The sequence below is a fragment of the Copadichromis virginalis genome, linkage group LG16 (assembly GCF_057382275.1).
Source record: "Copadichromis virginalis isolate Kocher_CV1m ecotype Utaka linkage group LG16, C_Virginalis_male_GT1.1, whole genome shotgun sequence".
NCBI lineage: Eukaryota > Metazoa > Chordata > Actinopteri > Cichliformes > Cichlidae > Copadichromis > Copadichromis virginalis.
The window spans coordinates 22257615-22284125 of record NC_140633.1 but is presented as its reverse complement, the minus strand read 5'-3'; the positions used below and the strand labels follow the sequence as shown (position 1 = coordinate 22284125).

The window sequence follows — 26511 nt, the reverse complement described above, 5'->3', positions numbered from 1 at the left end:
TTGGAGTAATTCTTAAGGACAAAATTAGTGAGTTTTTAGCTAACAATCTCATTATTATAACAAAATATTACAGTCATAAATGCCAATATGCTAAATCCTGCTTTTAAAAACGAACTCTCCCTTTTGCGTAAATCTCTGAAGCTAATAAATAAGCCCCGCCACGCAGATACTTCCGGGTTACTTCACTCATTTAAGGAACCTTCATTAGCAATGCGGCCTAACCGAACGCACCCCGTGGTCAGATCTCTGACGGCGAGGTGAGAGGTTTGTAAACACTGCACATCCTGGAACATACCAAAGCAGAGGGGGAGTGATGACATTTCATTACCGTCTACATCTCAATTTCACAACTGCACAAAGTGTTTAGTTTATGCTTCTTTTAGCACACATTTTGTAGTGTATCGACTTTTCTTTAAGGCACCAAGAAGGCGAATATTTACATTTACCGACTACACTTTCCCGGCTCCCACCCTTTCTTCTTCTCTGTGAGGAAGTGAGCGTCTGGTGCTGGATCAGCTGATCAGCTATAGGAGATCCCCGCCCAGTTGCCAGAGTCAGCCCTGGTGCTCCGGGTATGGTTGTTTTCACACACACATCCTTTTTTTTCCTGTGAGCGGCTTTTGCCTGGAGGATGCACCATCAGGACCGGACTGTCTGCCGCTCGTGTCTGAGTGCTGTGAAGCGAGCGTGGCCCCGCGCATCTCGTGCTGCTTTTTCTGTCGGTGAGTCATTCATGCACCACGTAGCTAGCTGATTTTGTTTGCGGCGGGGTTCTTTGCTTTAACACTATGCGCTTTATTATTATAACCAAAGAAACCCTAACCAAAGAAAACAAATGTGATTTTCCTGTGACGTTAGGAAAAAATAGGAAAATTCTATTTTTAGGATTTTTATCTGCTTACCTATGGGGAAAAAACGTGTCTGACTACTCTTTAATATATTTCCTAGCCTGTAAGGTAGTGATAGTATCATGCAGGTTTTGGTCTGAAGTCGTGCTGTTACATAATCTGTAGGCTCTAATGCTACAGTGTACTTACAGGCTAAAGGCTGCTGCAGCCAACTGTTATTTGGCCACATTTCATGCTGCATCCACAGCCTCTTTCATCATCATCCTATGCGCCAGCACCGTCACGTTAAAGCCTGCTGTGGCCGTGTTGGTGGTGTTAGTCAGCTGACGGGGCTTGTTGTGTGCCTTGGAGCGTGCGTCCACCCTCAAAGCACACACACTCCTGTTTCTGTAGAAATGCACGGGTTTATCACACTTGCTGTTTTTGCCGATACTTACAATGAGGAAGTGAGAATTTAAACTTTGTTCTGCCCGGCCTGCACAATTTGGTTATCAAGCTGTCACTTGTAATTCTCCAGAATGCTTTTCCCCCCCCAGTCGCTACACACACACATGCACACAGACACACACTCAGAGTATTTGCAGGCAGACGTATGACTAAAAACACGTTAAACTGGTCAAAGTGTTTAGAGTTATTTGTCTTCTAATTGAAACCCTTGTATATAAGTTCTGTTAGTGGGGAGAAAACCCCCCACTTTGAAACATATCAGCAGTCCAATCCACCCATGACAGGGAGGAAAGCCTGGATTTTACAAACAGTGCTGGTTTTGCAAGTAAGCCTTGATGAAAGACTGTCTAACCTCATAGTTGCTGTGGTGCTGGTCCGTAGGTCAAGAAAACTCTTTGTGAACAGAGCTAACATGTGTCACATGCACGTGTCATTGATCACACATACACACCCGTGCATGGATGCTCTGGGTATTTTTGAACCGGCTCTTCTTTAATATTCAATGCACATTACAGTTAAAACACACACACACACACAAAAAGAAGATGTGACCTTTTTTTTTTATTTTTTAGATTAATACATGATCGGCCTGTATTTTCTAGTCACAGATGTGCACAATGATGCTTTTATGACCAGCAGTAAGAATCCGCACTACAGAAATGACGATGTCTGGGGTCATTTAGCAAACCTGGCACCACTGCAGGACACTTTATGTATTTAAAGCGTGTCACCACTTTTTGCATGACATTCGACTAATGTAAGATTCTATGCTGGGGGCACTTTGCATAATGTTTTAGCCATGCAGAGGGAGGGAATTGTGGGAATGCGCAAGGACAGTGCATTCCTGAATTCCATTCCACCAAGATGATCTAATGAACAGGTCGAATTACAGTTATTTGAAAAGTTTGAACAGGAAACGGAGTGACAGCAAGGTTCACATAGAAGAGGAAGAGTTTAAAAAACAAACAAACATTGAAGACCACAAAAAGCTCAGACGAGAAGCGCAGAAAATGGCTGCAGTGACTTCAGTCTTTTTAATACTCCATTCCACATATTTTTGTCACTGTTCCCAAATTACAGTACACAATAACATGTAGACGCTGGTTTGTGTTTGCATGTTCTCCCTCCACAGTCCAAACACTCTTATGTTAGGCTAACTGATGACTCTAAATTAGCTGCAGATGTGAATATGGACAACAGAATGGTTGTCTGTCTCTGTGTTAGCCCTGTGGCTGAGTGGTGATCTATCAGGACCAATTTTGCGAAGGGGCTTCATGAGAAACTGGGACTATTGTGGAGGGCCACACTGATAAGGTGAGCTCATACACCCAGTTTCTCATGCGGCATCTTGGAAAAGATGGTGATTCCCCACCGTGCAACCCTGAATTGGATAAGATGAGGAGCATGGATGGATAGATGAATTCACCAGTTTCATCCAAGAGTATTTTTAAAGAGACCAAAAAAGGTTCAATTGAAAAATTTGGGTTTTGTTTGTTTTTTGCTGTTTAAAAAAGAAATGCATTTTTAGCTTTATTAAGCTAATTGTAAAAATCACCAACCAGGTTTTTTTTTTTCTTTGGAAGGCCAAAACTTAAGGATGACACCAATAATTGTATATGTAGGATAATGTTTACTCATTTTTCAAATCTACCAGCCAGTTAGCCTACACAGCTTTGTGGAGAGGCCTGTGTTTTTCTGTTTTGTCTGTTGTGTGTACTTTTTTCTTTTTAAATTTGCTAAATGTTCAAAGAAGAGCCTTTAAAAAGTTTTTATTCTTTATTTTCAAAAATTAAATGTAAATATGGGGCAGTGGGTTTATTTAATAGCCTAACAAAGTGAAGACTCTTTTGTCCAACAACGTGTAAAACACTTCACTGATCACAATGACGTGAAGAAAAGCCAAAATATAATATGCCCATATCCTCCTGAGAACCGAGGAAAGGGGAATCTTCCCATTGAACGTTTTCTGTGATTTCCTTCCTCTTTGGAGCTAAAAGAAGCCACCCAAACACACGAGATATCAATGGAAAGCCCAGAGTGTCCTCTATTTAGTACATCAGGACTTAGTAGGGTGGCTCAAATAAGTCAAAAGATATAGACCAAAATCAAACGTCAATTACATAGGACATAAATGAGTAGGCTCGTTGTCAGGACGATATGAAAAAGCAAGGTCTCAGTTGATCACCGCCTCCTCTGGACATGAAATAACCTCAACTCTTTCACATCCTCACTCAGTCTAGAGCTGGGTTTGTCTATTTTTCACTGGTGTCCTAGGCAGAGTTGTATTGGTAGGCTTTAACATTTTGTCTTTTATTAGATTTGAATTCTTTCAATCAATTCCTAAATTTTTGTAGGTTATAAATTTGCCAAATGGCATGTGATTTTCCCCGTGAATGAACTGTCGTCCTGAGCATGTGCTCGGGACGGTGTTTACAGTGGTAAAGCCCTCTTAGATCAGCCACAGGGAGTCCAGATGCCCGTGCTTCTCTAATCCTGCCTTCCTGCTCCCCCACCCATTCCTTTGTTTAGCTATATTTGAATACATAATATGCACACGTATTTACAAGCAACTGTCTTTACCGCAAAAACAAAGCAGGTAATAACTGGGCTTTACCGGTGGAGCATTAATCAACTTAAGGGCCAGACATTTCCCTCAAAAGTTGGTGGAAACTGAAACACGGTTTCAGTGCATTTATTCAACCGGTGGTCCAAAATCAAACTCTTTAAAAAAAAAAAAAAATCTTAATCTTCCTTTGTGTCTGCAGGCCACTGTTTGCTAGCAAGTTTTCTCTGCTGAACCTAAAAGCTAAGCGAGCTGCAATGTTGCCCCATTTTTTTAAATTGTTTTTCAATTATTATTTTTTGCTTCCCAGAGGCCCAAAAATCAATTAATGCTGTTCTAAATTTTCCTGTAGACAAGAGAGATGCAAAGTGTATCTCTTTGTGTGTTTTTAAGCTCAGCTCTTTGCTTGTTTTTCTGCGGCTGTGCTCGCAGGGCTGCACAGTTCGTGTTAGAAAGAGTCCTCCTCCTCAGACTGAGAGACAGTTCAGACAGCCAAACACCGAGCAGTCATGAATGAGGGCATTTGTCTCCTTTGCCTCAGAGCTCGTGTATGTCAGTGAACAGAGCTAATTGGATAATTTTATTTGGAATAAACAAGCCTCAGAGGCTGAGGACATCCAGCAGGTTTCACACACATTTATGCTGCTACTGTTTTTTTGTTTTTTGAGTTTTTTCCCTCAAAAACTCTCATTTGCCATTTTTACCAGAGATATTATGCTGATGATGCTGGGATCAGACTAAAGTATCATGGATCCTGAGGAGTTGGAACTTCAGAATGACTACCGTTATCGTAGCTATGCGGCAGTCATCGAGAAAGCGCTGCGAAACTTCGAGTCTTCGAGTGAGTGGGCAGATCTCATCTCATCCCTGGGAAAGCTCAATAAGGTACAGTCTGAATGTGCAGAGATGACATGCTTTTAGCTCTTTTTTTCCATGTCTTCCTGGTGTTGACATTTTTGGTTCACCGCTGTTGCCTGTCTTTCAGTTCCCTATAGTTATGCATTAGTTCTCATTTCCCACATAAAAACTCTCCCTATGTATTTAACAGCTTTATAACTAGTAATAAATGAGCCACTGTCCTTTTTTTCAGTACAGCAAGATGTTGACTTTGGAGTGTCTGTGTGTGCCGATGTCGAACAGTTGGAATGCGAGGGAGAAATTTACCTGATTGATTTAAAACTGTAAATGACTTTAAGCACTGAAGTGTAATCTGTGGGGGGGTTTAGTTTAGTCGTCGTGTTTTGACAGGTTCTCACATTTCCTCTTAACGGTTTTTCGCCGTCATCTAAAGAGTTTTCTTATTATTTTCTCTGCATTTGAAACAGGCCCTACAGACTAATCTGCGATACTCCCTCCTGCCCAAGAGGCTGATCATAGGGAAGCGTCTGGCTCAGTGTTTACACCCGGCCCTGCCCAGCGGTGTACACCTCAAGGCTCTGGAGACCTATGAGGTCATTTTCAAAATCATTGGAACAAAATGGCTAGCCAAGGATCTGTTCATTTACAGGTAGAAAAACCAAACCTTTGATGCTTAAAGAAAAACAAAGAGTTCATAAGTTTACTTGAGCCTGTGTGTTTTTGTGCTTTTTAGTTCAGGATTGTTCCCACTTTTGGCCCACGCAGCCATGGCAGTAAAGCCCGTCCTGCTGACGCTGTATGAGCGTTACTATCTCCCTCTGCAGAAGGCTTTGCTGCCCAGTCTTCAGGCTTTCATAACAGGTCTCCTACCAGGCCTGGAGGAAGGACTGGAGGTCTACGACAGGTACGTAGCATAAAAAGCCAGTTTATTATGACTGAATTCCACGTATGCTGTTAGTACCTACAAGTTCACCAAATCCCAAGATGAAAGTAGAAATGCAAGACATCTCTTTGCACCTCTGAAGAAACAAAGACATTTGCATTTTCAGGGTTTTTCTTGGTGTTTGTTGTGCTACACATTTTGCTTTTAAAATGGAACAGCATGCATCTAACAAACAAGCCATCCAGATCTGGCCGCCGTGGCGAGCCCTGTGAATAAGGGAGGGGCTTTAGTATAATTCTGGTATTATTTATGAGATGCTATCAAATATTTTACAATTATACAGTTTTGAAAAAAATGAAAAAGAACCCCGTATATGATTTAAGTTTGGTTGTTGTTCCTTAGAAATTTGCCTCCATGTGCAGCTGATCACCGCTCCCAGTGCTCCTGCTACATTTGGATCACTGCCTGGAAGTTCCAGTCTGATCCCTCTTTAGGAACAAATTTGCAATTCATCCATCCTGCATCCTGTTCAGTTTTCTGGCCGCACCAACACAATCATCACTAACCACTCACAATTTTATATGGATACCTGTGACCCTCTCCTTTTCTGCAACGTGAGATTCAGGCTGAACGTGGTCACCGTCCCGATACAGTGGACCAAATCCAGCACGGGTCGTGAAAAATAAATAAATCTTTAGGTACTGATCCAAAAATGGCAGGAATGCTGAAAGTGGTGTATAAAAATTAAGTCATTCAAGTTTGCTGTTTATGCATGCCTTCATAACACGTTTGCTTCTCAGCTGACCTAATGCAGTAGAGCGAGTCCTCACTTTACCGTTTTTCTGTTTGCTCACTCAGACATGCATTGTCAACATTTCAGCTTTAGTCTAACCATAAATGCCTTTTTTATTGTTTGTTTTGCACTAATGTACACAGCACTGGGTGTAGACAGGAAAAACAGTCAAAAATTATTCAGGACTTAACTTGCGGCAAAAGTTTCACAAGTGAAAATTATGTTGTGAGTCACTGGGCTCCACAGGACCGTGTCCTGACTAATCATTCTTTCTATACTCAGTCAGTGGATATCATTGGTCAGCACTGACAACAACACTGATGTGACATCACTGACGGCAATGTAGAAATATAGATTTATAATTGTACGTGTTGCTTTGTGCGTGTCACTGAGTCATCTCCACTTTGTGCCCTTCTGCTGTTAAGGACCGATGCTCTGCTGGTCAAGTTGTCACTGCTCGTGGGTCAGCAGGTCTTCTATGGTGCCCTGTGGGGGAGCATGCTGGTCACCCCTATGGTGCGGCTGCCTGCCTCCGTCTTTATAGTCACACATTTTGACCGAATGGCCTCACTGAGCCAACAAGCGTACATGCTAGGCTACGATCAGCGCGTAGTGGTGAGTGCCTCTGCACATGAAATCCTTACTTATGGGAACAATTCATGTCACTTTTCTTCCCTTTTGTTTTTTACAATTCATGCTATCGAATGTCTGAACTTCTTTCTGTCTACAGGTGAAGTCACTTTGTCTATCTCTGCAAGATTCAAATGCCTTGGTGCAGAGGAACACACTTGAAATCCTGCTCTACTTTTTCCCATTTGCAACATGCCTGGTAGGCACTCCTTGTGTTTTCTTTTGTTTTTTTACTTTATATCTTTAACACTAAGCAAACTAAGTGCATTTATTATCCTAATCTAAGACCCGTTTCCAGTTTTATGTCCAAAGAAAACAATTTGTTTATAACCAGTCTTGTTTCTATTCATTATCACAGCATTTTGTGCACCGGTGCTTAACAGTCTGGTGAGACGGTCAGTTAATCCAGTTATCTAAACACAGCAAGCACGCGTCTGTGTCGTATTCATTCTCCGTTCACTTGTGGAAAAAGTCCATCGGATGTTGGCATTTTAGTGCTTTATTTTTCCTAACAAATAATTAAGTTGAAATAATTGAGTTAAACTGTAAAACATGATACTCTTTGTGCTCATGATCCAGCATTGGCTGAAAATTTCAAGCATTGCAATCAATGAATGTTTTCATGATCAACACAAATGTAAGGCAAAAACAAATATATTCGATTTGGGGTTGGGCAGTGGGGGGCGGCAGTGTGAATTGCACCCTTTCAACTTTTCAGACTCTCAAATCAAAGACGGACTATACCAAAACACATGTATCATGTTTATGGTAATACTGTTATAGTATTAGGACTTTTTTGGTTGTTACTCGGCTAACTGTGCATCTTCCTGTTGTTGGCTAGAACCCAGCAGAGCCCACCATTGCTTTGAGCTTTGAAGACATGATCACAGTCGTCTCTGCAGCCTCACTCACGCTGCTCAGAAGAGACATGTCCCTCAACAGACGCCTCTACGCCTGGCTTCTAGGTCCTTGTCATCAGAATATACCAGAGTGAAAATTCATACGTACCACCGTTTGGCAAAATTGTCTGGTTCACTTACACTTCTCATCTATATATGCGTGTCGTTTCCAGGGACGGATATAAAAGGAGGAATGGTGGCTCCACATCCCGAGCTCTCCACCACCATGGAGGAGCATACGGCATTTTACTTCAGCACCTACTCCAGGGATTTCCTTGTGAAGGTAGCTAATGTATTTAATAGCAAATAGGCAGAGAAAAAACATCAAGAATACACAAAAACATATTGTATGCATGTTTGCTTTTTAGTTTAAACATCAAGTATATGTTTCTGAATCAAGTAGCTGGTTTTCTTAACCTAAAGGTTGGGGGTAAACAAAAAGAAACAGGTGATGTGGATGTTTCAACCATATCACAAATTACATCTAACCATCACTGACTGGCCTGTTAGATCTTGTGTTAAACAGTTTTTTATGGAGTCAGTCCTCCACATAACTTCTGTTTAACTAACTGCATTAAAGCAGATGTGTAGTGTATTTACCAAAACTGTAAAATGACCATAAATGAGAAGAAGTTGCTCATGAGAGTGAAGTAAAAATGAGTACGAGTGGCTGGTTGACTGTTTTATGGAGATTTAGTAGTTTCAAATTGCTTCTGCTGGTACACCGCAGAGATTCCTGTAGTGAAACTTGGAGCAAAGTTGTTTTTTGCATGTGTTGAAGGTCTCACTCGGTGTGATTTCCCCTTAGCCTGATGTATAGTACTAATAAAGTCACGAGCCACCCCTCACTTCTTTATATTTTGGTAGGAAAATGAGAAGTGGGTGCAGTTATTTATTGAAGCATGTGCAACCATACATGGAAATATAGTAAAATATAAAGGACAAAAATTGACTGTGTACAATGAGCTTGAAAGGCAGTTTGTTTGTTTTTTCATCACTGTTTTAAGCAGTTCTTGGGAATTGCTTTTACAGTCAAAGCAAAATATCAAGAAATGGGGCTGACTCAAGACTTTTGCACATTCATGTACATGTACTTGCCTGTGCTTATTTTTATCTTCCATTGGAACAAATTAATGATATTAATTAACAATGTGAATAATAATAATAATACTTAAATAAAAAAAATATGATTCATCATAAAAAAAAAATTAGCAAGCACTTAAGGTTCTGTGACAGTAGATTGATCACCAGACCTCTTTCCCGAAGCAACAGACTACTACAGTACTAAACTTCAGCTGAGGTCAGTGTTACAACTGAGACTGAAACTGTGTTGGAGTTTTCACCACTGAAAGGAAGGCAGGAGTCCATCATCTAAACAGACCGTTTTCTTAGTCTGACAAGTAGGATTGCATTGTAGTGGCCTTTTTGTGTTTTTCTGGTTATGCATTTTAAGATTATTTTGCATTAAATATTGAAGCTAAGTGGGACATCTGCTCATGCTGTGGTTTGTGAGACGGTGAATACTTAGAAGTAAAAATAGCATTTACACATTTGTCGCATCTTTCACTGCATCCCATGTGTTCTCAAGAGGAATGGAACTAAAGGAGGATACTGAGAATATTAAGCAGTGTAACTTATTTAATTTCAAATGAAAAAGATCAGTTCATATCTCATTGAAAATGAAAACGAGATATAGTGAAACGAGGGGTTACAGAATAAGAGTAAGAGATACTGCGGTGTATCTCTGACATGACTTGATTTGCAGGTCACATGTTGTTCAAACCTCTCACTAAGTAGCAATAAAATGTGTGCTCTTCATCAAAGAATGGTATGCATCGGTTAAGCGTCTGCGTTTTCTCACATGACTTGAACAGGTGAGGTACACTTGTTTAAAGTGTGCATCAATAGATGTTTGTCACATGTTTCTCAAAGTCTCATTTGTTTATGTCTCTGACTTCAGGCTCTGATTAACATCCTCAAACAGAAGGATGTGAATAGTGACCCGGAAAATGTGACTAGTTACCTCAGGCCCTTTCGCATCATTATCAGCCTGCTCGATAAACCGGAGATAGGTAAGCAGCATGTGTGCAGTACACAAAAACGTCAAAAGTCTGAATTACTTTATCAACCACTTATTTGATAATAGTCATATTTCTCCTCAGGTCCGCCTGTCTTGAGCCGTGTGTTGTTGGAGGTGGTCCGAGCTTTTTACAGCTACTGTCGAGAAATGCTGGGAGAGGAAACCATCACCAGCTCAGGACTCTCAGGCAACCAGCTAGCTAGGTAAGAGCAGTAAATGGTAAAACACATGAACTGCATGTTCACTGCTGATTAAAGAGCATGTGACAAAACTTCAAACGCCGAGATGAATCCAAAAACATGCTTTCTTGTGTTTTCCCTCCACAGTAAGATAAAAGAGAATAAGAATGCATCAGAAATCATAAAGACGGTGAACATGCTCGTGAGTTCCATGAACAGCGAATATCTCTGGGAGTACATGACTCGACGCTTCTGCGCCTCTCTCGGGTACGAGGATGACACCGAATTCTTGCATGGGAAATTCTAAAAAGCTAAAGGCTGAGTCAAACAAATAACTAGTGCCAAGATTATATGCAGCGTGTATGTGAAGATTTCTTGTTTGCTGTCAAACATCACCTTACAAGGATCGTCGTTTCTCGCTCTACTCTAGCAACAAGGATGACCCACCAACGCCTCCTGAACAGGACCGCAGTCATCCCGCTCCCTCCATCTCAGAGATGTCCAGCCTCATCATTTTCCTGCTTGATGTTCTTCCTCTGGTAAATGGCACAAACATCTGCACATCATTGCTGATCTATCTCTGTGAAGGCTGTCGTCAACAGCTCAGGGAGATGTGACCTGCATTTTAGATCAGAGTCAGCATCAGCCAGTCGGTATTTTAGAACTGATTGGATTATTTGCCAGAAAGTCACAGAAAAAGCAATCGCAAGTCAGTCTCGCGCATACACCCATTCATAAACAGCACAATCATCATGTTTCTTCTTTGCAACAGGAGCTCCATGCAGACATCCAGTCACATTATCTTCCTGAGATGCTGGGCACCATGCTGCGAACCCTGTGCAGTCACATTGATGCTGTTTGCCTGGAAGACGTCACACAGGGACTGCGCGCATGCTTCAAAGTCCTCAGTAAGATCCAGATGCCTGTGGCTTACATGGATGTTGAGGCAGGGGCGCAGGCAGAGGAGACGGAGTTACAGTCACTGAAAGAGGAATGCGCAGAGACTCAGGTTTGGCATCCAAGATGTGTCTCTTTAAAAATTACACCGTGTGAAGTTTGACTGTACCTCATCATGTCAGTTATACTCTGTCTAGGATAAAGAGAATGAAGGAGAGAAAAGCGGCTCCCCCGGTCAGGCCGACGGGAATCACGAGGATGAAGAGATAAACAGAGATGGAGGCGTTGAGGCAGAGACAGCAAACAGTGCTTTCCCAACACTCAGGTCTGAGGACAGCGGATTAGGCATCAGCGCCTCACCCTCAGAGCAGCACCTGCCACCAGGGGTCACGATGGGGACTGTGGAGAATGGAGTTTTCAAAGAAGGCGAAGGAGTGTGGAGAAGGGGGGGCAGTATAGACACCATGGCCCAGTGTCTGCAGGACATCCTGGCCTTCATAACCACAAGGTGAACATCTGAGCCGGTTGTAGTCTAAATGATCATCATGGGCCGCTTTTATTAACTGTGATTTCTAAATATTCGCAGATACTTGTTGGTGCAAGTGGAGGATGTCAGGGGACCAATTGAAGAGCCTCATCCTGACCTACGTGCTTCCTCTGTAGATCAGAAGTCTTTGATGGTGAATGTGGGTGGGCGTGAAATCAAAGACAAACTGACGGAGCTGTTCACGCCAAATAAACGTAAATCCCGTTCCTCTTCTGACACCCGGGTCTCAGCAGCCTCTGCTGAGAAGAAAAGGGATCACAGGCATTCGGGGCACCTGGACTGGTCAGCTGGTTATATGCCCCGCGGCAAGGCAGAGATCTCTGAGGCCTGTCGACAGGCCTTCATCGCCACCTGCCACCTTCTGCTGGAGTGCACTACCTTCCCCATTTACCTAAGTGAAGAGGAGACTCTAGCTTTCCACACAGATATGTTTGGTCACACAGGTCAGCGCATAGATGTGTGTGTTAATACCGCTGTCAGTTATCCTACAAAGAGGGATAAGTGACTAACAACTCTTCTTTTTCATCAGGTTATCAAGTGGACAGCCTCCCAGTGTGGCTGAGGTCCTTAATGACGCTGTGCTGCCTGTCCAGAGACTACAACATCCAGCACACTGCAGTGGCTTCCCTACTGGAACTGATCAACCACTCCCAATCCTTAACACTGGTTATTCAGGACAAGCAGAGACGCTACCAGAGCTCTGAGTCTAACCCACTGAGTGGGCGGCTGCAGATGGTCACTGTGCCACCCATCTACCCTGCCCTGCTACGCACCATAGAGGAGGGCACCGACTTCTATCAGGTTAGGTTTTCATTCATTTGAATCTTGTTCTAACTTGGTGTAAATGGGCTGATTTACATTATAAGACTGTAGAGAAACAGATGAAAGATCCTCAGCAGTAAAAGTATTATTAAACAATTAAAAAGGCAAATTTATAAATAAATAAAATCGCAAAAGTAATGAAATGTATTCCAAATCCATGCCGTGAGTCAAATAAAACAATGTAAGATTTAGTAAGATAAGATTGAATTAATTAATAATAATGATTATTATTATTTTATTAATTTGCATGTGTTTTTAAGCTACACCAACATCTTTCAAGTTGATGCAAAGTGTTTATTATTAGCTACCAAAATCTCTGTAAGGGCAGCTGTGGTAAGACGAGGAAATGTGAAGGAAAACTTAGAGTTAAGAGAATAAACTGCCTTCAAGAAATCTGCTGGATTTGAATGAGATAATTGGATAAACTAATAATAAATTACACGTGTTCATTTGTTTCTAAGCTGCCTAAATGCAAGCCAGTAGCCAGACTGCCCAGTACAGAGTGATGTTGCAGGGTCAGTAATGTAGCAAGAAGCTTCTAGGTGCAAGTACTTTAGTCAGCAAGAGCTTTTCCTGTGCCTGTGTGGGTTTCCTGTGTATGCTGGCGTCCTCTTGCAGTCCAAAGACATGCTTGTTAGGCTATTAGGTCATTGAGTCAAACTAGCTATGGATGTGAGGTAGAAGTGCATATAATAAAGCACTGTGTGAATGTATGGGTAGCTTGTAGTCTAAAGCTGAGTGACTAGAAAGGTTCAGTATGAATGCCAGTCCATTTCTGTTTTCATTACTTGTCAACACTGCAGGCTGTATTTCTTTCTTATGTTAGAGTCCCAGGTACTCGAGTTTTCTGTGCTCTGTTTCTCTAAGCCAGGTTCTTATCAACCTCCTTTTTTTTTTAAACTGTGAGGCAATTCACCGTCATGGATCTCAGCAGTATCACAGAAATGTATTAATTTCTATCACACTGCATAATTACTGCTTGCCCGATGATGCACTGATGGATGTGTTTATTGAGGCTTTGAATGTGTACAAGACTGAGGGTCAACTGCTTTCAAAACAATTACGTGGTTTTTAAATGTATATACTCGTACGGATTTGCCTCTGACATATGTCTTCCGTACAATAAGAATTAAGACTAAAAATAAAACTGAAACAGATATAACTTGAACTCATTACAAAATACAAAACTGTGCTAACTATCTGTAATCAACAGATAATTCAAGGAGCTACCCTCATGGAATCTTTGAATGAAATTCAGTCTAATCACCATATCATCAGCACGTTTGAGATGAATTTGGTCTTTTTGATTTGTGATTTCTTCTTCTTTTTTCTTATTATCATGTATTTTTGGATTCTTTTTGCTCGTTTTTACTCAGAGGGTGTCTCGGGTGCTGTGGAGTCAGCTGGACACGGAGAGGCGAGAGCAGCACATTTCCTGTGTGGAACTGTTCTGCAGGCTGCACTGTTTGGCTCCATCAGCATCCATCTGTGAGGACATCATCTGCCAGGCGCTGCTGCACAAGGACAAGGTATCTGTGCCTGCGGACCTGCTTCGCTGCATTTTTTTCTTTCACATATTTACATTTTTATCTCTTTATGACATGTTACAGTTTACTAGCTCATCATGCAAATGCGCCCGATGGACGATGTGACAAGTTGAGCAAATAAGTGAAAGTTTTGTATGTTTGCTTTCCTCAGGCAGTAAGGCTGGAAGCACTACACCGCTTCACAGTGCTGTGGCACCTCACCCGGGAGATCCAGACCAACAGGACCATGTCCCTCAGTCGTTCCTTTGACCGGTTAGTACATCGGACAGAAATAGTGGATGGTTTGGTTATAAATGGTCTGGAAATAGGTGCTAGTTCAAAAGTGGATTAACCTGACACTCTTTGGCATCAGCAAGGTAGCAGTTAAACAGCATGTAAATGCCGCTTTGAACGATCAGCTTGAACACAGGCACTTTAGTTTTTCCCACAGAGAATGTTTACACAGCCACTGACAGCTGCCTAATGTGAATATGTAATGCTACAGGATGTAAAATAGTAGAGTGTGGTATTAGGTGGGAAAGCTGTACAGTTTGGGATCCTTGATTTGGATTTCCTAAGTTTGCTGTGAGTCATGTGGGTGTTGATGTTGATTTTGATTTTTTTTTTTTTTTAACATTCTTGCATTCTTATGTGTAAAATATATTGTTGTTCAAGTGCTCCTGCAGTTTTTAGTATGGTTGTGTGCCAAATGAATAAAATAATCATAAAATTTACTCAATTAAAAATAGAGGCTTGCAGTTGATGACAATGAGAAACTGTTTGAGTAACGGTTGCTGGTGGCTTCCTAAAGAGGACCAATTATGTTCATGTGAAGCTCCATGCTTTTATTCTGGAAGTCTACTAGAGCAGCTTTAGATGATCGATAGTTCAAAATTTTCCTCATTTAACTTATACTTTGTTGCACCCACTTGGTTCCCTTTCCTCTGATTTGCTGCCCCTTTGAAACAAAAGGTTTGCTTACTAAGATTTTGAAATGCGTGTTTCCTCCTGTCTCTTAGATCTCTGTGTGTGGTGGTGGACAGTCTGAGCTGTACCGATGGCTCAATAAGTGCAGCAGCTCAGTGCTGGCTGGTCCGGGCTCTGTCCCTCAGTGATGTCATCCGGATCCTGGAGCCTATTCTGTTGTTGCTGCTGCATCCCTCCACTCAGCGCTGCTCCATTCAGAGCATCAAACAGAATGTTACTGCTGGTAAGTGCGTTTTTCAGCATGTGTTGTTTTGGCGATGAAATGAAACCTTTTAGTTGGTCTTATGCGTTTGGTCCTGTTCATTTATGCTGAGCTAACACGTCCATCGTTTTTAAGGTAACCTGAAGATTTTAAACAGTAGAAGTCGAAGCTCAAGCAAAACCTCAGGATCAGCGGACACAATGGCAACAGAAGTCACCACCTTAAATGTCCTGAACATTGTGGACCGAGAGTCCTTGTGGGCAGAGTTGGACAGCGGCCCAGATCCTGCAAAACCACCAGACAGCTTAGTGGCATCCAGGAGCGAGAGTGAAGAGACGGAAGAAGGAGAGGAAGAGGACGAGGAGGAGGCTGAAAGTGAACACACTGAGTCAGCTGACACCAGCGGTGCTCAGGTTTCCACAGATAACACCAGCTCAAGCTCGACTCCATATCCCAGCATTGAGGAAGGAGGAATGGTCAACGGGCTGCGGAGGGTTGAGTCTGGGCACACGCAGGCATCTGATTCACTGTCAAGTGAAGATGAGGAGGACTTGGAGCTGGAAGCCATGGCCAAGTCTCGCCTGTTAAAACAGGAACGTGAAAAGAGAGAAGCCATCGACTCCCTGTTCCGCCACGTGCTGCTGTACCCTGTGGCGGGTGGTTGGCGCCATCTGCTCCAAGGCTTGGGGCTGCTGGACAGTTTGATGAGGAGCAGTGCTGAGTGCCCTCTGGTGGATGCTCTATCCTTCACCTCGCTCGACACGAGCTCCGCTGCACATTTAAACCTGGTGTCTAACCTTCTGCAGCGTCACCAACAGGCCCAAGATGGCAAGAACTTCTACGGGTGCCTCCTTTCCCCCTCCTCCACTCCTTCCGCACCCCCGTCCCTGCTCATTGAACTGCTGGTTTCATTGTGCCTGCGATTCCTTCGCTCTCATTACCCTTCCTATCTGAGCCTGAGTCCCCTTGACCTGCAGGGGAACAGAGAGGTTCAGGTGAAAAGCGTGGCGGTGTTGACCCGCATTGTGAACCAGCTCTGCTGCACAGCGCGAGGACAGGATGCGTCCGATATGGAGTCCATCCGCAGACTCCTCTCTGGTTGTAAAGTGCAGCAGTATGCTCTGCTTACACTTTCTGCATCTATGTACATTAGCCAGAGGGGGACAGCCAAAGGACAATCTAAAGGTGTGGAGCTGCTAGAGGAGCAGGGAGGCCTGTCGGAGGAAAGTCTGGTGAATTTCGGGGCAGGAGGTGGACAGGAACAATACCCCTTACAGATGGAATTGCTCAACCTTCTCCAGGCTCTAATAGTCCTGGAATACCATGTGTGGTCAGGTAGAGCTGCCTCAACAGCTGGGCCTGGCGGGACACCTGGCCAACCAGGGGAGACTCGTGAATCATCACCTGCCAGCACCCCCCTTGCTCGCGAGTGGCAGACTGCAGTCCTTTTCCAACAGTCTATCAAAGCAGCCCAGTACGTCCAAAGCCACCCGATCACAGCCCAAGGCATGTTTGTTTCTGCTGCAGCCAGGGCTCTGCAGCCCCAATACGGCTATGCCATGCACCCCCACTGGGTGTCGCTGCTTTGCTCCTCTCTGCCATACTTGGGACGTTCATTAGGCATCATTGTCACTCCGCTCATCAGTCAGATCTGCAGAAACCTGGACGAGCTCGTCAAGCTCTATGAGCATGATGGAGGGAAGACAAACCAGAGGTAACCTAAATACACAGGATTTAACAGGATATGAAAATAGGAATTCCTAGAATGGGATTTTGAATATTAGTTGTACATTTAATGCAACATTTTCTTTCTTTCTTCTGACTTTTTACCAGTCTGAGTAGTAGGAAGGAGAACATTGCCCCTGATTACCCACTGACTCTGTTGGAGGGTCTGACCACCATTACACACTATTGTCTACTGGACAACAAAAGGGTAAAAAATAGAGCACAGATACAGTATGTACTTCTTACATCTACAACCACTTAATGCTCATTTTATTTCCTCTCTGGCTTTCCGTCAGTCCCTCGTAGCCTGCGACCCTGTGGATGTCCGTAACGCACGCAACGCTGTGATTGAGGCGCTGCCACAGATGCTCAGTAGCATGGCATTGTTATGGGGCGTGGTCATGAGGGAAGAGTTTCAGCGGCGCGCATCGGACTCTGGCCAGAGCAGCAGACACACTTCTACCTCTGTTTATTTCAGAACGACCAAGGTGTGTATTTGCTGTTTATAAAAGTCGAAAAGTGGGGAATCGGCAATAGCCGTAAGCTTTTCTGTGCAGCACTGAGTTTTGTTCACAGTGTTGGAACTATGTTAACTGTAGACTGCATCATCGCAGTCATCATTAATGCCGCATGTGTTGTTGAAGAAGTCATGAACTCATCCAGACACAATGTTGCCATTTCTAGGTCTTGCGGCAGCGGATACTGGAGTTCCTGCTCCCTCTAACTGGTCAGTATGGCGTTCAGGTAATGGCGTCACTTGGAGTCGTGTGGAGCAACAGGAAGAGTAAAAGGAGGCACAAAAACAAAGTAAGACCTACAGTGCGCGTGGAAACGATGAAAGGGCGTTCATATCCGAGTCGCTCGGTGGCAGCTTCACACTCTATTCTCCTTCAGGTTTTGCCCGTAGCCAGCGAGTCTCGTCAGACCATCGTGGAGATGGTGAAATCACTGAGCACTTTGCACACAGACACTGTCCTACATTTGGTCAAAGAGGTGGTGAAAAAACCACATCAGATCAAAGGAGAACAGGTACAAAAACACAGGTGCATGGAAAGACATTTAAGATTTGTAATTTGTACATTTCTTGAATCTTTTTTTTCTTTCCCATTTTTCTCTCCATTAGAAGTCGACACTGGTCGATATCCCCATGTTGCAGTTCAGCTTCACCTATATCCAGAGGTATGAGCAAGAACATAATTCAAGCACAAACCAAGGCTTTATATAGATCAGAAAAATGCTCTAAAAATAATCCCATTTTGAAACCATCTCTTCTTCCCTACATAGTATTTCAGCTCAGGCTCTGCAGGAAAACATTGCACCTCTCCTCAGTCTGTTACGGGAGTCTGTTCAGCTCAACCTGGCCCCCCCTGGACATTTCTTACTCCTGGGGTCAGTTCTCATCTTAACTTGACTACCAGTAGTATTTAGAACATCTTTTGAAAAGTAGGATTATTAATTCTGCCACAGAAACTGATGTAGATGCTTCGATGTATTAAATCTTGTTCATATTTAACTTGTTTGTGTCAGTTGGGAGGATTTGATGTTTAGTAACAGATTCTCTCTTGCAGAATCCTGAATGACTTTGTCAACAGGCTCCCTAACCTGGACAATAAGAAGGATACTAGAGATCTGCAGGTGAGATGCTGTGTGCTAATGTAAGTGAAAGCAGTGGATTGACTCAGTAAGCAGGTGCAAGTGTTTAATTATTAAATTGTTGCACAGGAGGTGACTCAGAGGATCCTTGAAGCAGTAGGTGGGATTGCAGGGTCATCTCTGGAGCAGACTAGCTGGCTCAGCCGTAGCCTTGAGGTCAAAGTTCAACCTCAAGTGTGCCCGGAAGCTGATGAGCCAGATGACGGTGATGGGGATGGCGACCATTGTGGTAACTTTCTTTGACAAATGTGTCACCTTGACTGTGATACGGCCATTTGCCTGTTGCTTGAGGAAAGTTAAGACATGGGTATAAATGCAGGCCTCAGTCATGTTGGACCTAGCAGAGATTGCTAACCGCCATAAAATAAGCTTGAGGCTGTTGTGTTCACAATTTATTAATTTCTTTTATTTGTTGCATTTCACATCTGAATGTCCTTGAATCCCAAGCCCAGCTTCCTGCCTGAATGGGTGTATTTCTTTGAGTTAAAGGGGGGCCTATTATAATTTTCTGCTTAAACTGAGTAATAGTTTAAACTCAAATGGCATCATCATTCAATATCTATGGGAGCAGTGCAGACATACAGTGAATGTTATATGGGTATTTTATTATCAGTCTATATCCAGTTCAGGGCCACGGGAGGGCTACACCCTGTCAGCAGTCTTTCAAAGAGCACTTTTTTCAGTTGTAGATAAGTTATCTAAAGTTCAGTACCAGGACCATACCATAAACACTCCCCTTCCTTTTGTATCAAACTTACCCAACATCTCTGTTTGTTTTCATTTAGAAGAAGAATAGCCCTTTATTGTCCTTGCACATGTACAACGTAATTGGGTGGGTTGGTGTATAATCATTTGTCTACAGGCCGTTCAAACCAAGCAAAGATGGTGTTGAGGTCCTCTGGTGTCGGAGGTTTGGGGGCTCTGGCCTTTGTAGTTATTGAGAGTTCTGGTACCTCTCCAGGCCCTCTCTCCCCCTCCTGTAGGCCTCCTTGGCCTGTTTGATGCCCCTCTTCGGGTTCGCTCTTGCAGTGCTGTACAGAGTTCTGATCAGACCCTGTAATTCACTCTTCATCCAAGGTTTTCCGTTAGGGTCTCCAGGTCCTGCTGTTCAAAGATGTACCAGTCTGTCCGATCCGAACAGTCCTGTAATTAGAGGAGAGCATCATCTGGCCATGTTTTAATGACCCAGGTGTTCGTTTTTCTTTCACATTACGGGCTGGCGACCATGATAGCGAATCATTGCTTGAGGGTTCTTGTCTACTTCATTTTTTTACTTGAATACTGTTGTAACATTCCTTTGCCATTGTTGGGGGAAAACTCTGTAAAAAACCCAGGAGAAATAAAGACACAATGAGACAAAGTTACTTTCTTTATCAAACGTGTACACGGGTGAGCTGCTAAGAACAACTCACACCATGCACAGTGGCTTGGTAATTTTTATAGGCACAGAGCACAGAGACAGTGAGAACAGGATAACAAATAATAAACAGATAAAATAAAACAACTCCATATATGGTGCTAGTCTCGTCAGCAGAGAGCTAGGGAAGATAAAACAATCTAAAACAATATGTCCCAGAAACAAGATGTGTTTGCTGGGAAAGTCTAAAAAGATAATTCTAAACTAATCTAACCATAGGCAGAGGGCAGACAAAAGGCATCTTTGTACATTTAAAAGAAGGTAAAGAAACATAGAATCATTTTTCCTGTAACATTCCCTCCTGTTTTAACTTATTTTAAATGTATACAACAATTGTCTGTGAAGGTTATTTATTAAGTATCTTAAGCAATTTTTTAATTTTCAAAATGTCAGCATAGCAGAAATGGAAGTCATTTGGTCTAAAGAATAAAACAAAAGAAAATAATAAAAAGAAAAACATAGTAAATGAAAATCATAGTAAATGAAATAACAAGTGGAATAAACAAGAAAAAATAATAAAACTAAAACTACAAAAAATAAAAGATAAAAACCTTATATTTTAAAACGAAAACTACAAAAAATAAAAGGATGAAAACTAAAATGAAAACTTTGTATTTAAAAATGATGAAAACCTAATATGTAAAATGAAAACTTCAAAAAATACAAGGATGAAAACCTTATATTTAAAATGATGCAAACCTTAAATTGAAAACTTTATATGTAAAAGGATGAAAACTTCATATTTAAAATGAAAACTTCAAAAAAATAAAATACAATGATGAGAACTTCAAAAAATAAAAGGATGAAAACTTTATATTTAAAATGAAAAACTTTATGTTTAAAACTGAAAACTTCAAAAAATAAAAGGATGAAAACTTGCATAACCTACTAATGTTTTAATCAGTGCGTGATCACTTGACAAGTCATTTTTAATCACCACGTCATTCATTAGCAGTTATTACAAGTTCTCCTCTAACAGAATTGCAACGGGATGCTGGTCTTCTTCAGGCACGGCAACATAAGCAGTCATTGTAGTTGTTATCATCTTTGAAATCATTACTCTTAGGCATGGCAACACACACAACACTAATATGAGCAGTGCTATCATGATGAGACCTAGAAGGAAAAATGGCTTTGCTACAGCAGCCAGCCATGAACCGCTGAACAGCCAGTCCAGCCAGCCTTGTGCTGTAGCTGCTCCAGGTGTGTGGTCAGTGACATATTTTTGCAGAGCGGTCAAATTCTGCAAAGCTTCATAAATGTCTCCTCCAGTTTCGTATCCAGCAGGGATAAAAGTGCAACATGTTTCCCCGATCAGCTTGCAAACTCCTCCTTGTGATGCTGTTAGCAGGTCTAGTGTCAGTCTGTTCTGCAGCACCATCGTTCTGATGGCCTGCTGTTCTCCGGCTCGAAGGACCAAGAAATGTTGGGGGAAAACTCTGTAAAAAACCCAGGAGAAATAAAGACACAATGAGACAAAGTTACTTTCTTTATCAAACGTGTACACGGGTGAGCTGCTAAGAACAACTCACACCATGCACAGTGGCTTGGTAATTTTTATAGGCACAGAGCACAGAGACAGTGAGAACAGGATAACAAATAATAAACAGATAAAATAAAACAACTCCATATATGGTGCTAGTCTCGTCAGCAGAGAGCTAGGGAAGATAAAACAATCTAAAACAATATGTCCCAGAAACAAGATGTGTTTGCTGGGAAAGTCTAAAAAGATAATTCTAAACTAATCTAACCATAGGCAGAGGGCAGACAAAAGGCATCTTTGTACATTTAAAAGAAGGTAAAGAAACATAGAATCATTTTTCCTGTAACAGCCATTCTAGATTCAAAGCACTAACATGGTCAGACGTAGTGGCCACAGCACCCACACACCTCTTATTACAACTAACAAACTATCTTGCTGTTCTTTCTGTCCTTGACAGAGTCAGCAGCTCAAGCTAGCACCATGGTCTCCTCTTCTGCTCCCTCAGTTTACAGCGTGCAGGCTCTTGTACTTCTGGCTGAGGTGGGATTTTATTTGTTATTAAATAAATGGATTCATGGTTTGTCTGTGCTTCAGGCACTATTTAGCACACTTTCTAACCATGTAGATCTTGGCACCGCTTCTGGACATGGTGTATCGCAGTGACGAGAAGGAGAAAGCTGTTCCTCTCATCTCACGTCTCATGTATTATGTTTTCCCCTACCTGAAGAACCACAGGTAACTTGGATAATCTTAACACCTTTGGTCTCATAGGGCTTAATGGAATTCTTTAACTTTAACTTTTTCTCCTGCAGTGCCTACAACATGCCCAGCTTTGAGGCGGGTGCACAACTTCTTAGCAGTCTGAGTGGGTATGCCTATACCAAAAGGGCCTGGAAGAAAGAGGTCTTTGAGCTTTTCATGGACCCCCTCTTCTTCACAATGGATGCCTCTTGTGCACAAAGGTTAGTAATATTTGTGTGTTGGATGTCAATTTCTAATACACAAAAGTATTTACTTTCACCTTAAGATGCCCCATTAGTGTCATATAACAGCTATGTACTTTTTATTGCATCTAATTCAAAGAACATAAAAAAAAGTTGGATTAATTAAAAAAACCAAACTTTTCCCTTATTTTAATTTCATGTGAATCTGTTACAAGTTTGAAATTATATTACACATATAACTTTGACATCACCAGCCTCTAATTTCTGCTGCTTGCCTGTTCCGTGTTTTCTGTAGTTGGAAATCCATTATTGACCACCTGCTGACTCATGAGAAGACCATGTTTAAAGACCTCATGAGTGAGTACAGACTCCAGAAGATGGTTAATTCTGGAAAGACACTGAAAGTATAAAAGTGAAGCTTTTGTGTGATAAAAGAGGACATTCAAGGATTCAAAATGATGTGCAGACACAAAAAGAATTTGAACAGAACAGTCGCAGTGTCACTTTTAATAATGTAGTTTACCAATTTAAATGGGCGCTGTTATAAATCTCCATTTCATTGTACTGCAGGCATGCAGAGTAGCTCCCTGAAACTGTTTGCTAACGCTGACCAGAAACCCATGCTGCTGAAACGCCAGGCATTTGCAATGTTCAGCGGAGAACTGGACCAGTACCACCTCTATTTGCCCCTCATTCAAGGTTAGCTGCTGTTACTGGATATTTTGCAAATTTAAAGGTGATCTAGCTCAATCTGACTCAAAAAAACAAGCAAAAAACTGTTTTGTTCTTTCTCTTCCTTCTAGAGCGTCTCACAGAGACTTTACGTATGAACCCCAGCCCTGCTGTTTCAGCCCAGATGTTCCTGATGTTTCGCGTTTTCTTGTTGCGGATTTCCACCCAGCACCTGACATCTCTTTGGCCCATAATGGTTACAGAACTGGTAATGATTAATTTCTCTAAGAACGTGGATTAATACATGGAGCAAACTGTGTTTAGCATCTATTTTCTGTCTGTCTCTGTTTTTCAGATTCGCACTTTTACACGTCTGGAGAAGGCTCTGCAGGTGGACAAAGACAACTCAAAGTGGGTTAATTGTTTTATTGACAAATTCCTGTTTCATTCCACCTTTTTGAGTGTCTAAAAACTTTGCTTTTCTTCTTGTAAATCACCAAGACTGGCTAAAGTGGTGCGTGGAACCCTTGACAGAAATGGACAGGTTAATTTCTCTCAGGCAGAGTTGGACATGTACCTGTCAGCCTGCAAGTTTCTGGACACCTCGCTGGCTTTTCCCCCAGAGCGGATACCACTCTTTCAGATGTAAGAGAGGAAATGGGGTCAAAGGGACTTTAAAGCATGCTTAGATATTTTGTGAGATTGACTAATAATTATTAATTTTGTCTGTTTTTGACTCATTTGCATGATTATCTGTTCATCACACAGGTATCGCTGGGCATTTGTCCCTGAGGTGGATGTAAACCGCTACAGTGGTCCAGAAAATACACTGATAGAAGGTGAACAGGAATGCATACCACACATTGTGAGAGTACTAGAAGGAATACAGCAACGCTATGGGGTAAGAACAGTCAATGTTTCCCCAAATTCAAGTGTTTTGAACTTTTTGAAGTCAAACACTCATAATTAGGGTCACTAGAATGGAGAAAAAATGGGACGAGATGATCATCTTCCTCCAGCATGCAAGGAAAGCAGACCTGCTTAAGCCCGCATTATGTTGCATTCTGCGTTAGCATGTTCCTGAAAATAGCTAGAGAAAAACAGGATTTGTTTTGGTTTCTGGGAGGGTGGAACCGTGCAGGTATCACTACCAACACAGCATTTGTGTATGCTTAAAAATCACATTCATAAATAGAGCCTGATTAGTGTTCTGCATATAGCTTATTGAGTGAGTCAAAAATACACAACATTGGCACCACAGAATAAAAGTTTACAGTTTTACTGCTGTTTACGTTCTCGGGGTATTTTGGTCTGCTCTGACTTTCTAAGAGGGAAATCCAAGTTGAGGGTGTGTTCCACATAAAGCTTCCGACATTCGACTTATTCAGGAATGCACCATGTATACTCTGTTGCAGACATGGACAGGTGAGTAGTCATTCCTGTTCTACTTCTTTGAAGTCCAGCGTCTGTGGTGCATGCATAGTTGGTGCATTGTAATGTAAATACACAAAAAATAGGCAGGCACACAGACAGTCACACATCTGATGACGAAATTTATGTCATAGTGGAACCCTTGCAAACCGTAACGGATTCGCCGACGTAGAACGTGTGATCCCTGCTTCACGAGTCATAAACCAGGTCACAATCACGGCCTCACAGTTCAGATATTTGTGGTCTTTCACACCTCCACTTTTCCATAATTTTCATAATAACCATTCAGAAATGTCTCGTATGTTTCTTGAATAAGCACACAGTCTCAAAACTCTCAAACTTGGATGTAAATGCTGTTTGTACAACATGATTTCGAGTGGAACAGTGTAAAAGCACAAGCAGCAGCACATTGTTAAACATTAATGAACAGATGGTGGGCATCAGCTTCTTGACGGAGCGTCTTTATACTCCAGCAGCAGCACCACCACATTCTGTAGCTTTAGTGACAAATATCAGGCCTGCTTTGTAGCTTTTTTTTTTTCCAACAGACCAGTAACGCTTTTTTAGCCAGTGACGCATATGCATGAATGACAAAGGGCTTGGTCACCTAGATGGCGTTTGATGTTCTGTCTTGAGTGCAGATGCCAAAGTAACTCTTGAATTGGAGTTTTTATCAGGAACAAAGTTCAAATAGAGAGCTGTGTTAGATAACACACAACATGAAAGGAACAGTTGTAAGAGGAATACATCAGGAGTTAAAAGTGTCTCACATTTAGTGTATTAGTTTCTCAGAGTTGAAAATCAAAATCACACAATCAAAGTGGAAATGTCAGGGAGGTTTACCTTAAACTTCTTATGTTATCTCTATTTTAATTTAAAATATAGTTTAATAGAAGCTATTTGTAATGTTCAGTCATCTCACTCTGATTATGCTGCCCTGTTGCATGATTTCAGACACTGGACGAGCTGAGTGAGGAAACTTCTACTGAGCATTTGGAGTTCCCCCTCCTCCCTCAGCGCTCCCTCTCCTCCATCACCCAGCTGTTGCCTTTCCTTCGCACCCTTTTTCATTCCTTCCAGAGCCCTCCCACCTCCAGCGATCCCGCAACCTACTTCCCTGTTGCAGACTACCCACCCGCCAGTTCACACGCAGTCCTGATGAGGCTGGAGCACATCGCAGAAGAAGAGTTCCTCGACTCCATGGAGAGCTAGAAAGCCTTTCGTGAACCAGCCATGCAAGCTGAATATGTAAAACGGGCAGAATCACTGATGACGATGTATTGTGAACTAGGAAAAAAAAGGAAATGTTTTGAGATTTTGCTTTTTAATTTCACTGGAAAACAAAGGGATGTTATTTACAACTGACTTTTTTTTGGTATCTGATATGATGGTACTTAACTGTTTATGGAAAATAATTACAAATAATTGGAAAATTCTTCTTTCTGAGCAATTCACATGAGACTGTCCCATTAACATCTTCTGCTTGCTTTATGACTAAAAACAATTGCCATTAATTATAATAATGGAAACCAACGTAAAGTTACCAACGTTTTTTTTATAAAGCATGCATAAAATAATAATGATTGTTCCTGTGACGATTATTTAACTTTTGCACCAATAGGCAGGTTCCCTTTTCAATGATCTTAATGAGTAATATTGTTCATTTGCATAACTGGTTAACTTAAATCTGTAGTACAGCTGTAATCAGGTCTCTCTGACTCAAGAGAATGTGACGACCAAATGTCTCTTGGTAAAAATTCATAATAAGTTATGCTAAGAGTTCTACTGTTAAGTTACTGAATGTGCTTTGTGTATAACAGGGAAATAAGCTCTGGTTTTGCTATTTTTGGTGTTCAAGGGAAATTAGCCTTTCTTTGCAGTTGTTCACTGAAAGTTTTTACAACTGGCCATTGTCTTCTCCTTTTCCACAGTGCTAAATGTTTAAGTTATTTTGAATGTTTAAAAGACCAGGTCAGATTTTAATTTAGCAAAAATAAAATTGAATAAATTAAACATTAAAATTGA

General features: G+C 41.9%; 1 protein-coding gene across 2 annotated transcripts; it reads left to right on the top strand.

Moving 5' to 3' along the window:
- Nucleotides 1-517: 517 nt before the first annotated feature.
- Nucleotides 518-26511, top strand: dop1b (DOP1 leucine zipper like protein B). 2 transcript variants are annotated; one of them, XR_014915480.1, is made up of 38 exons: nucleotides 518-722; nucleotides 4566-4743; nucleotides 5184-5365; nucleotides 5450-5620; nucleotides 6818-7007; nucleotides 7123-7221; nucleotides 7864-7987; nucleotides 8095-8204; nucleotides 9882-9993; nucleotides 10084-10204; nucleotides 10328-10447; nucleotides 10611-10719; nucleotides 10953-11189; nucleotides 11275-11585; nucleotides 11664-12067; nucleotides 12154-12425; nucleotides 13823-13975; nucleotides 14145-14245; nucleotides 14992-15182; nucleotides 15297-16875; nucleotides 16995-17094; nucleotides 17183-17374; nucleotides 17571-17693; nucleotides 17781-17915; nucleotides 18010-18065; nucleotides 18171-18275; nucleotides 18455-18521; nucleotides 18609-18768; nucleotides 21897-21979; nucleotides 22065-22174; nucleotides 22252-22401; nucleotides 22679-22740; nucleotides 22954-23082; nucleotides 23187-23323; nucleotides 23411-23466; nucleotides 23557-23700; nucleotides 23824-24480; nucleotides 25441-25501. XR_014915480.1 is itself a non-coding variant. In XM_085433823.1 (38 exons), exons 2-38 carry the CDS (start codon nucleotides 4606-4608, stop codon nucleotides 25696-25698), a joined length of 6924 nt encoding a protein of 2307 aa, XP_085289949.1. In that variant the 5' UTR covers nucleotides 519-722; nucleotides 4566-4605; the 3' UTR covers nucleotides 25699-26511. The 2 variants fall into 2 exon arrangements, 1 of the variants encoding a protein (XP_085289949.1); XM_085433823.1 differs by having other exon boundaries at nucleotides 519-722; nucleotides 23824-23956; nucleotides 25441-26511.

Excerpts from the sequence above, each read along its gene's own strand:
- dop1b (XM_085433823.1), top strand. The coding sequence starts at position 4,606 with ATGGATCCTGAGGAGTTGGAACTTCAGAATGACTACCGTTATCGTAGC. Across the intron at positions 5,366-5,449 it reads AAGGATCTGTTCATTTACAG|TTCAGGATTGTTCCCACTTT; the intron begins GTAGAAAAACCA and ends TGTGCTTTTTAG. Across the intron at positions 10,448-10,610 it reads CGCTTCTGCGCCTCTCTCGG|CAACAAGGATGACCCACCAA; the intron begins GTACGAGGATGA and ends GCTCTACTCTAG.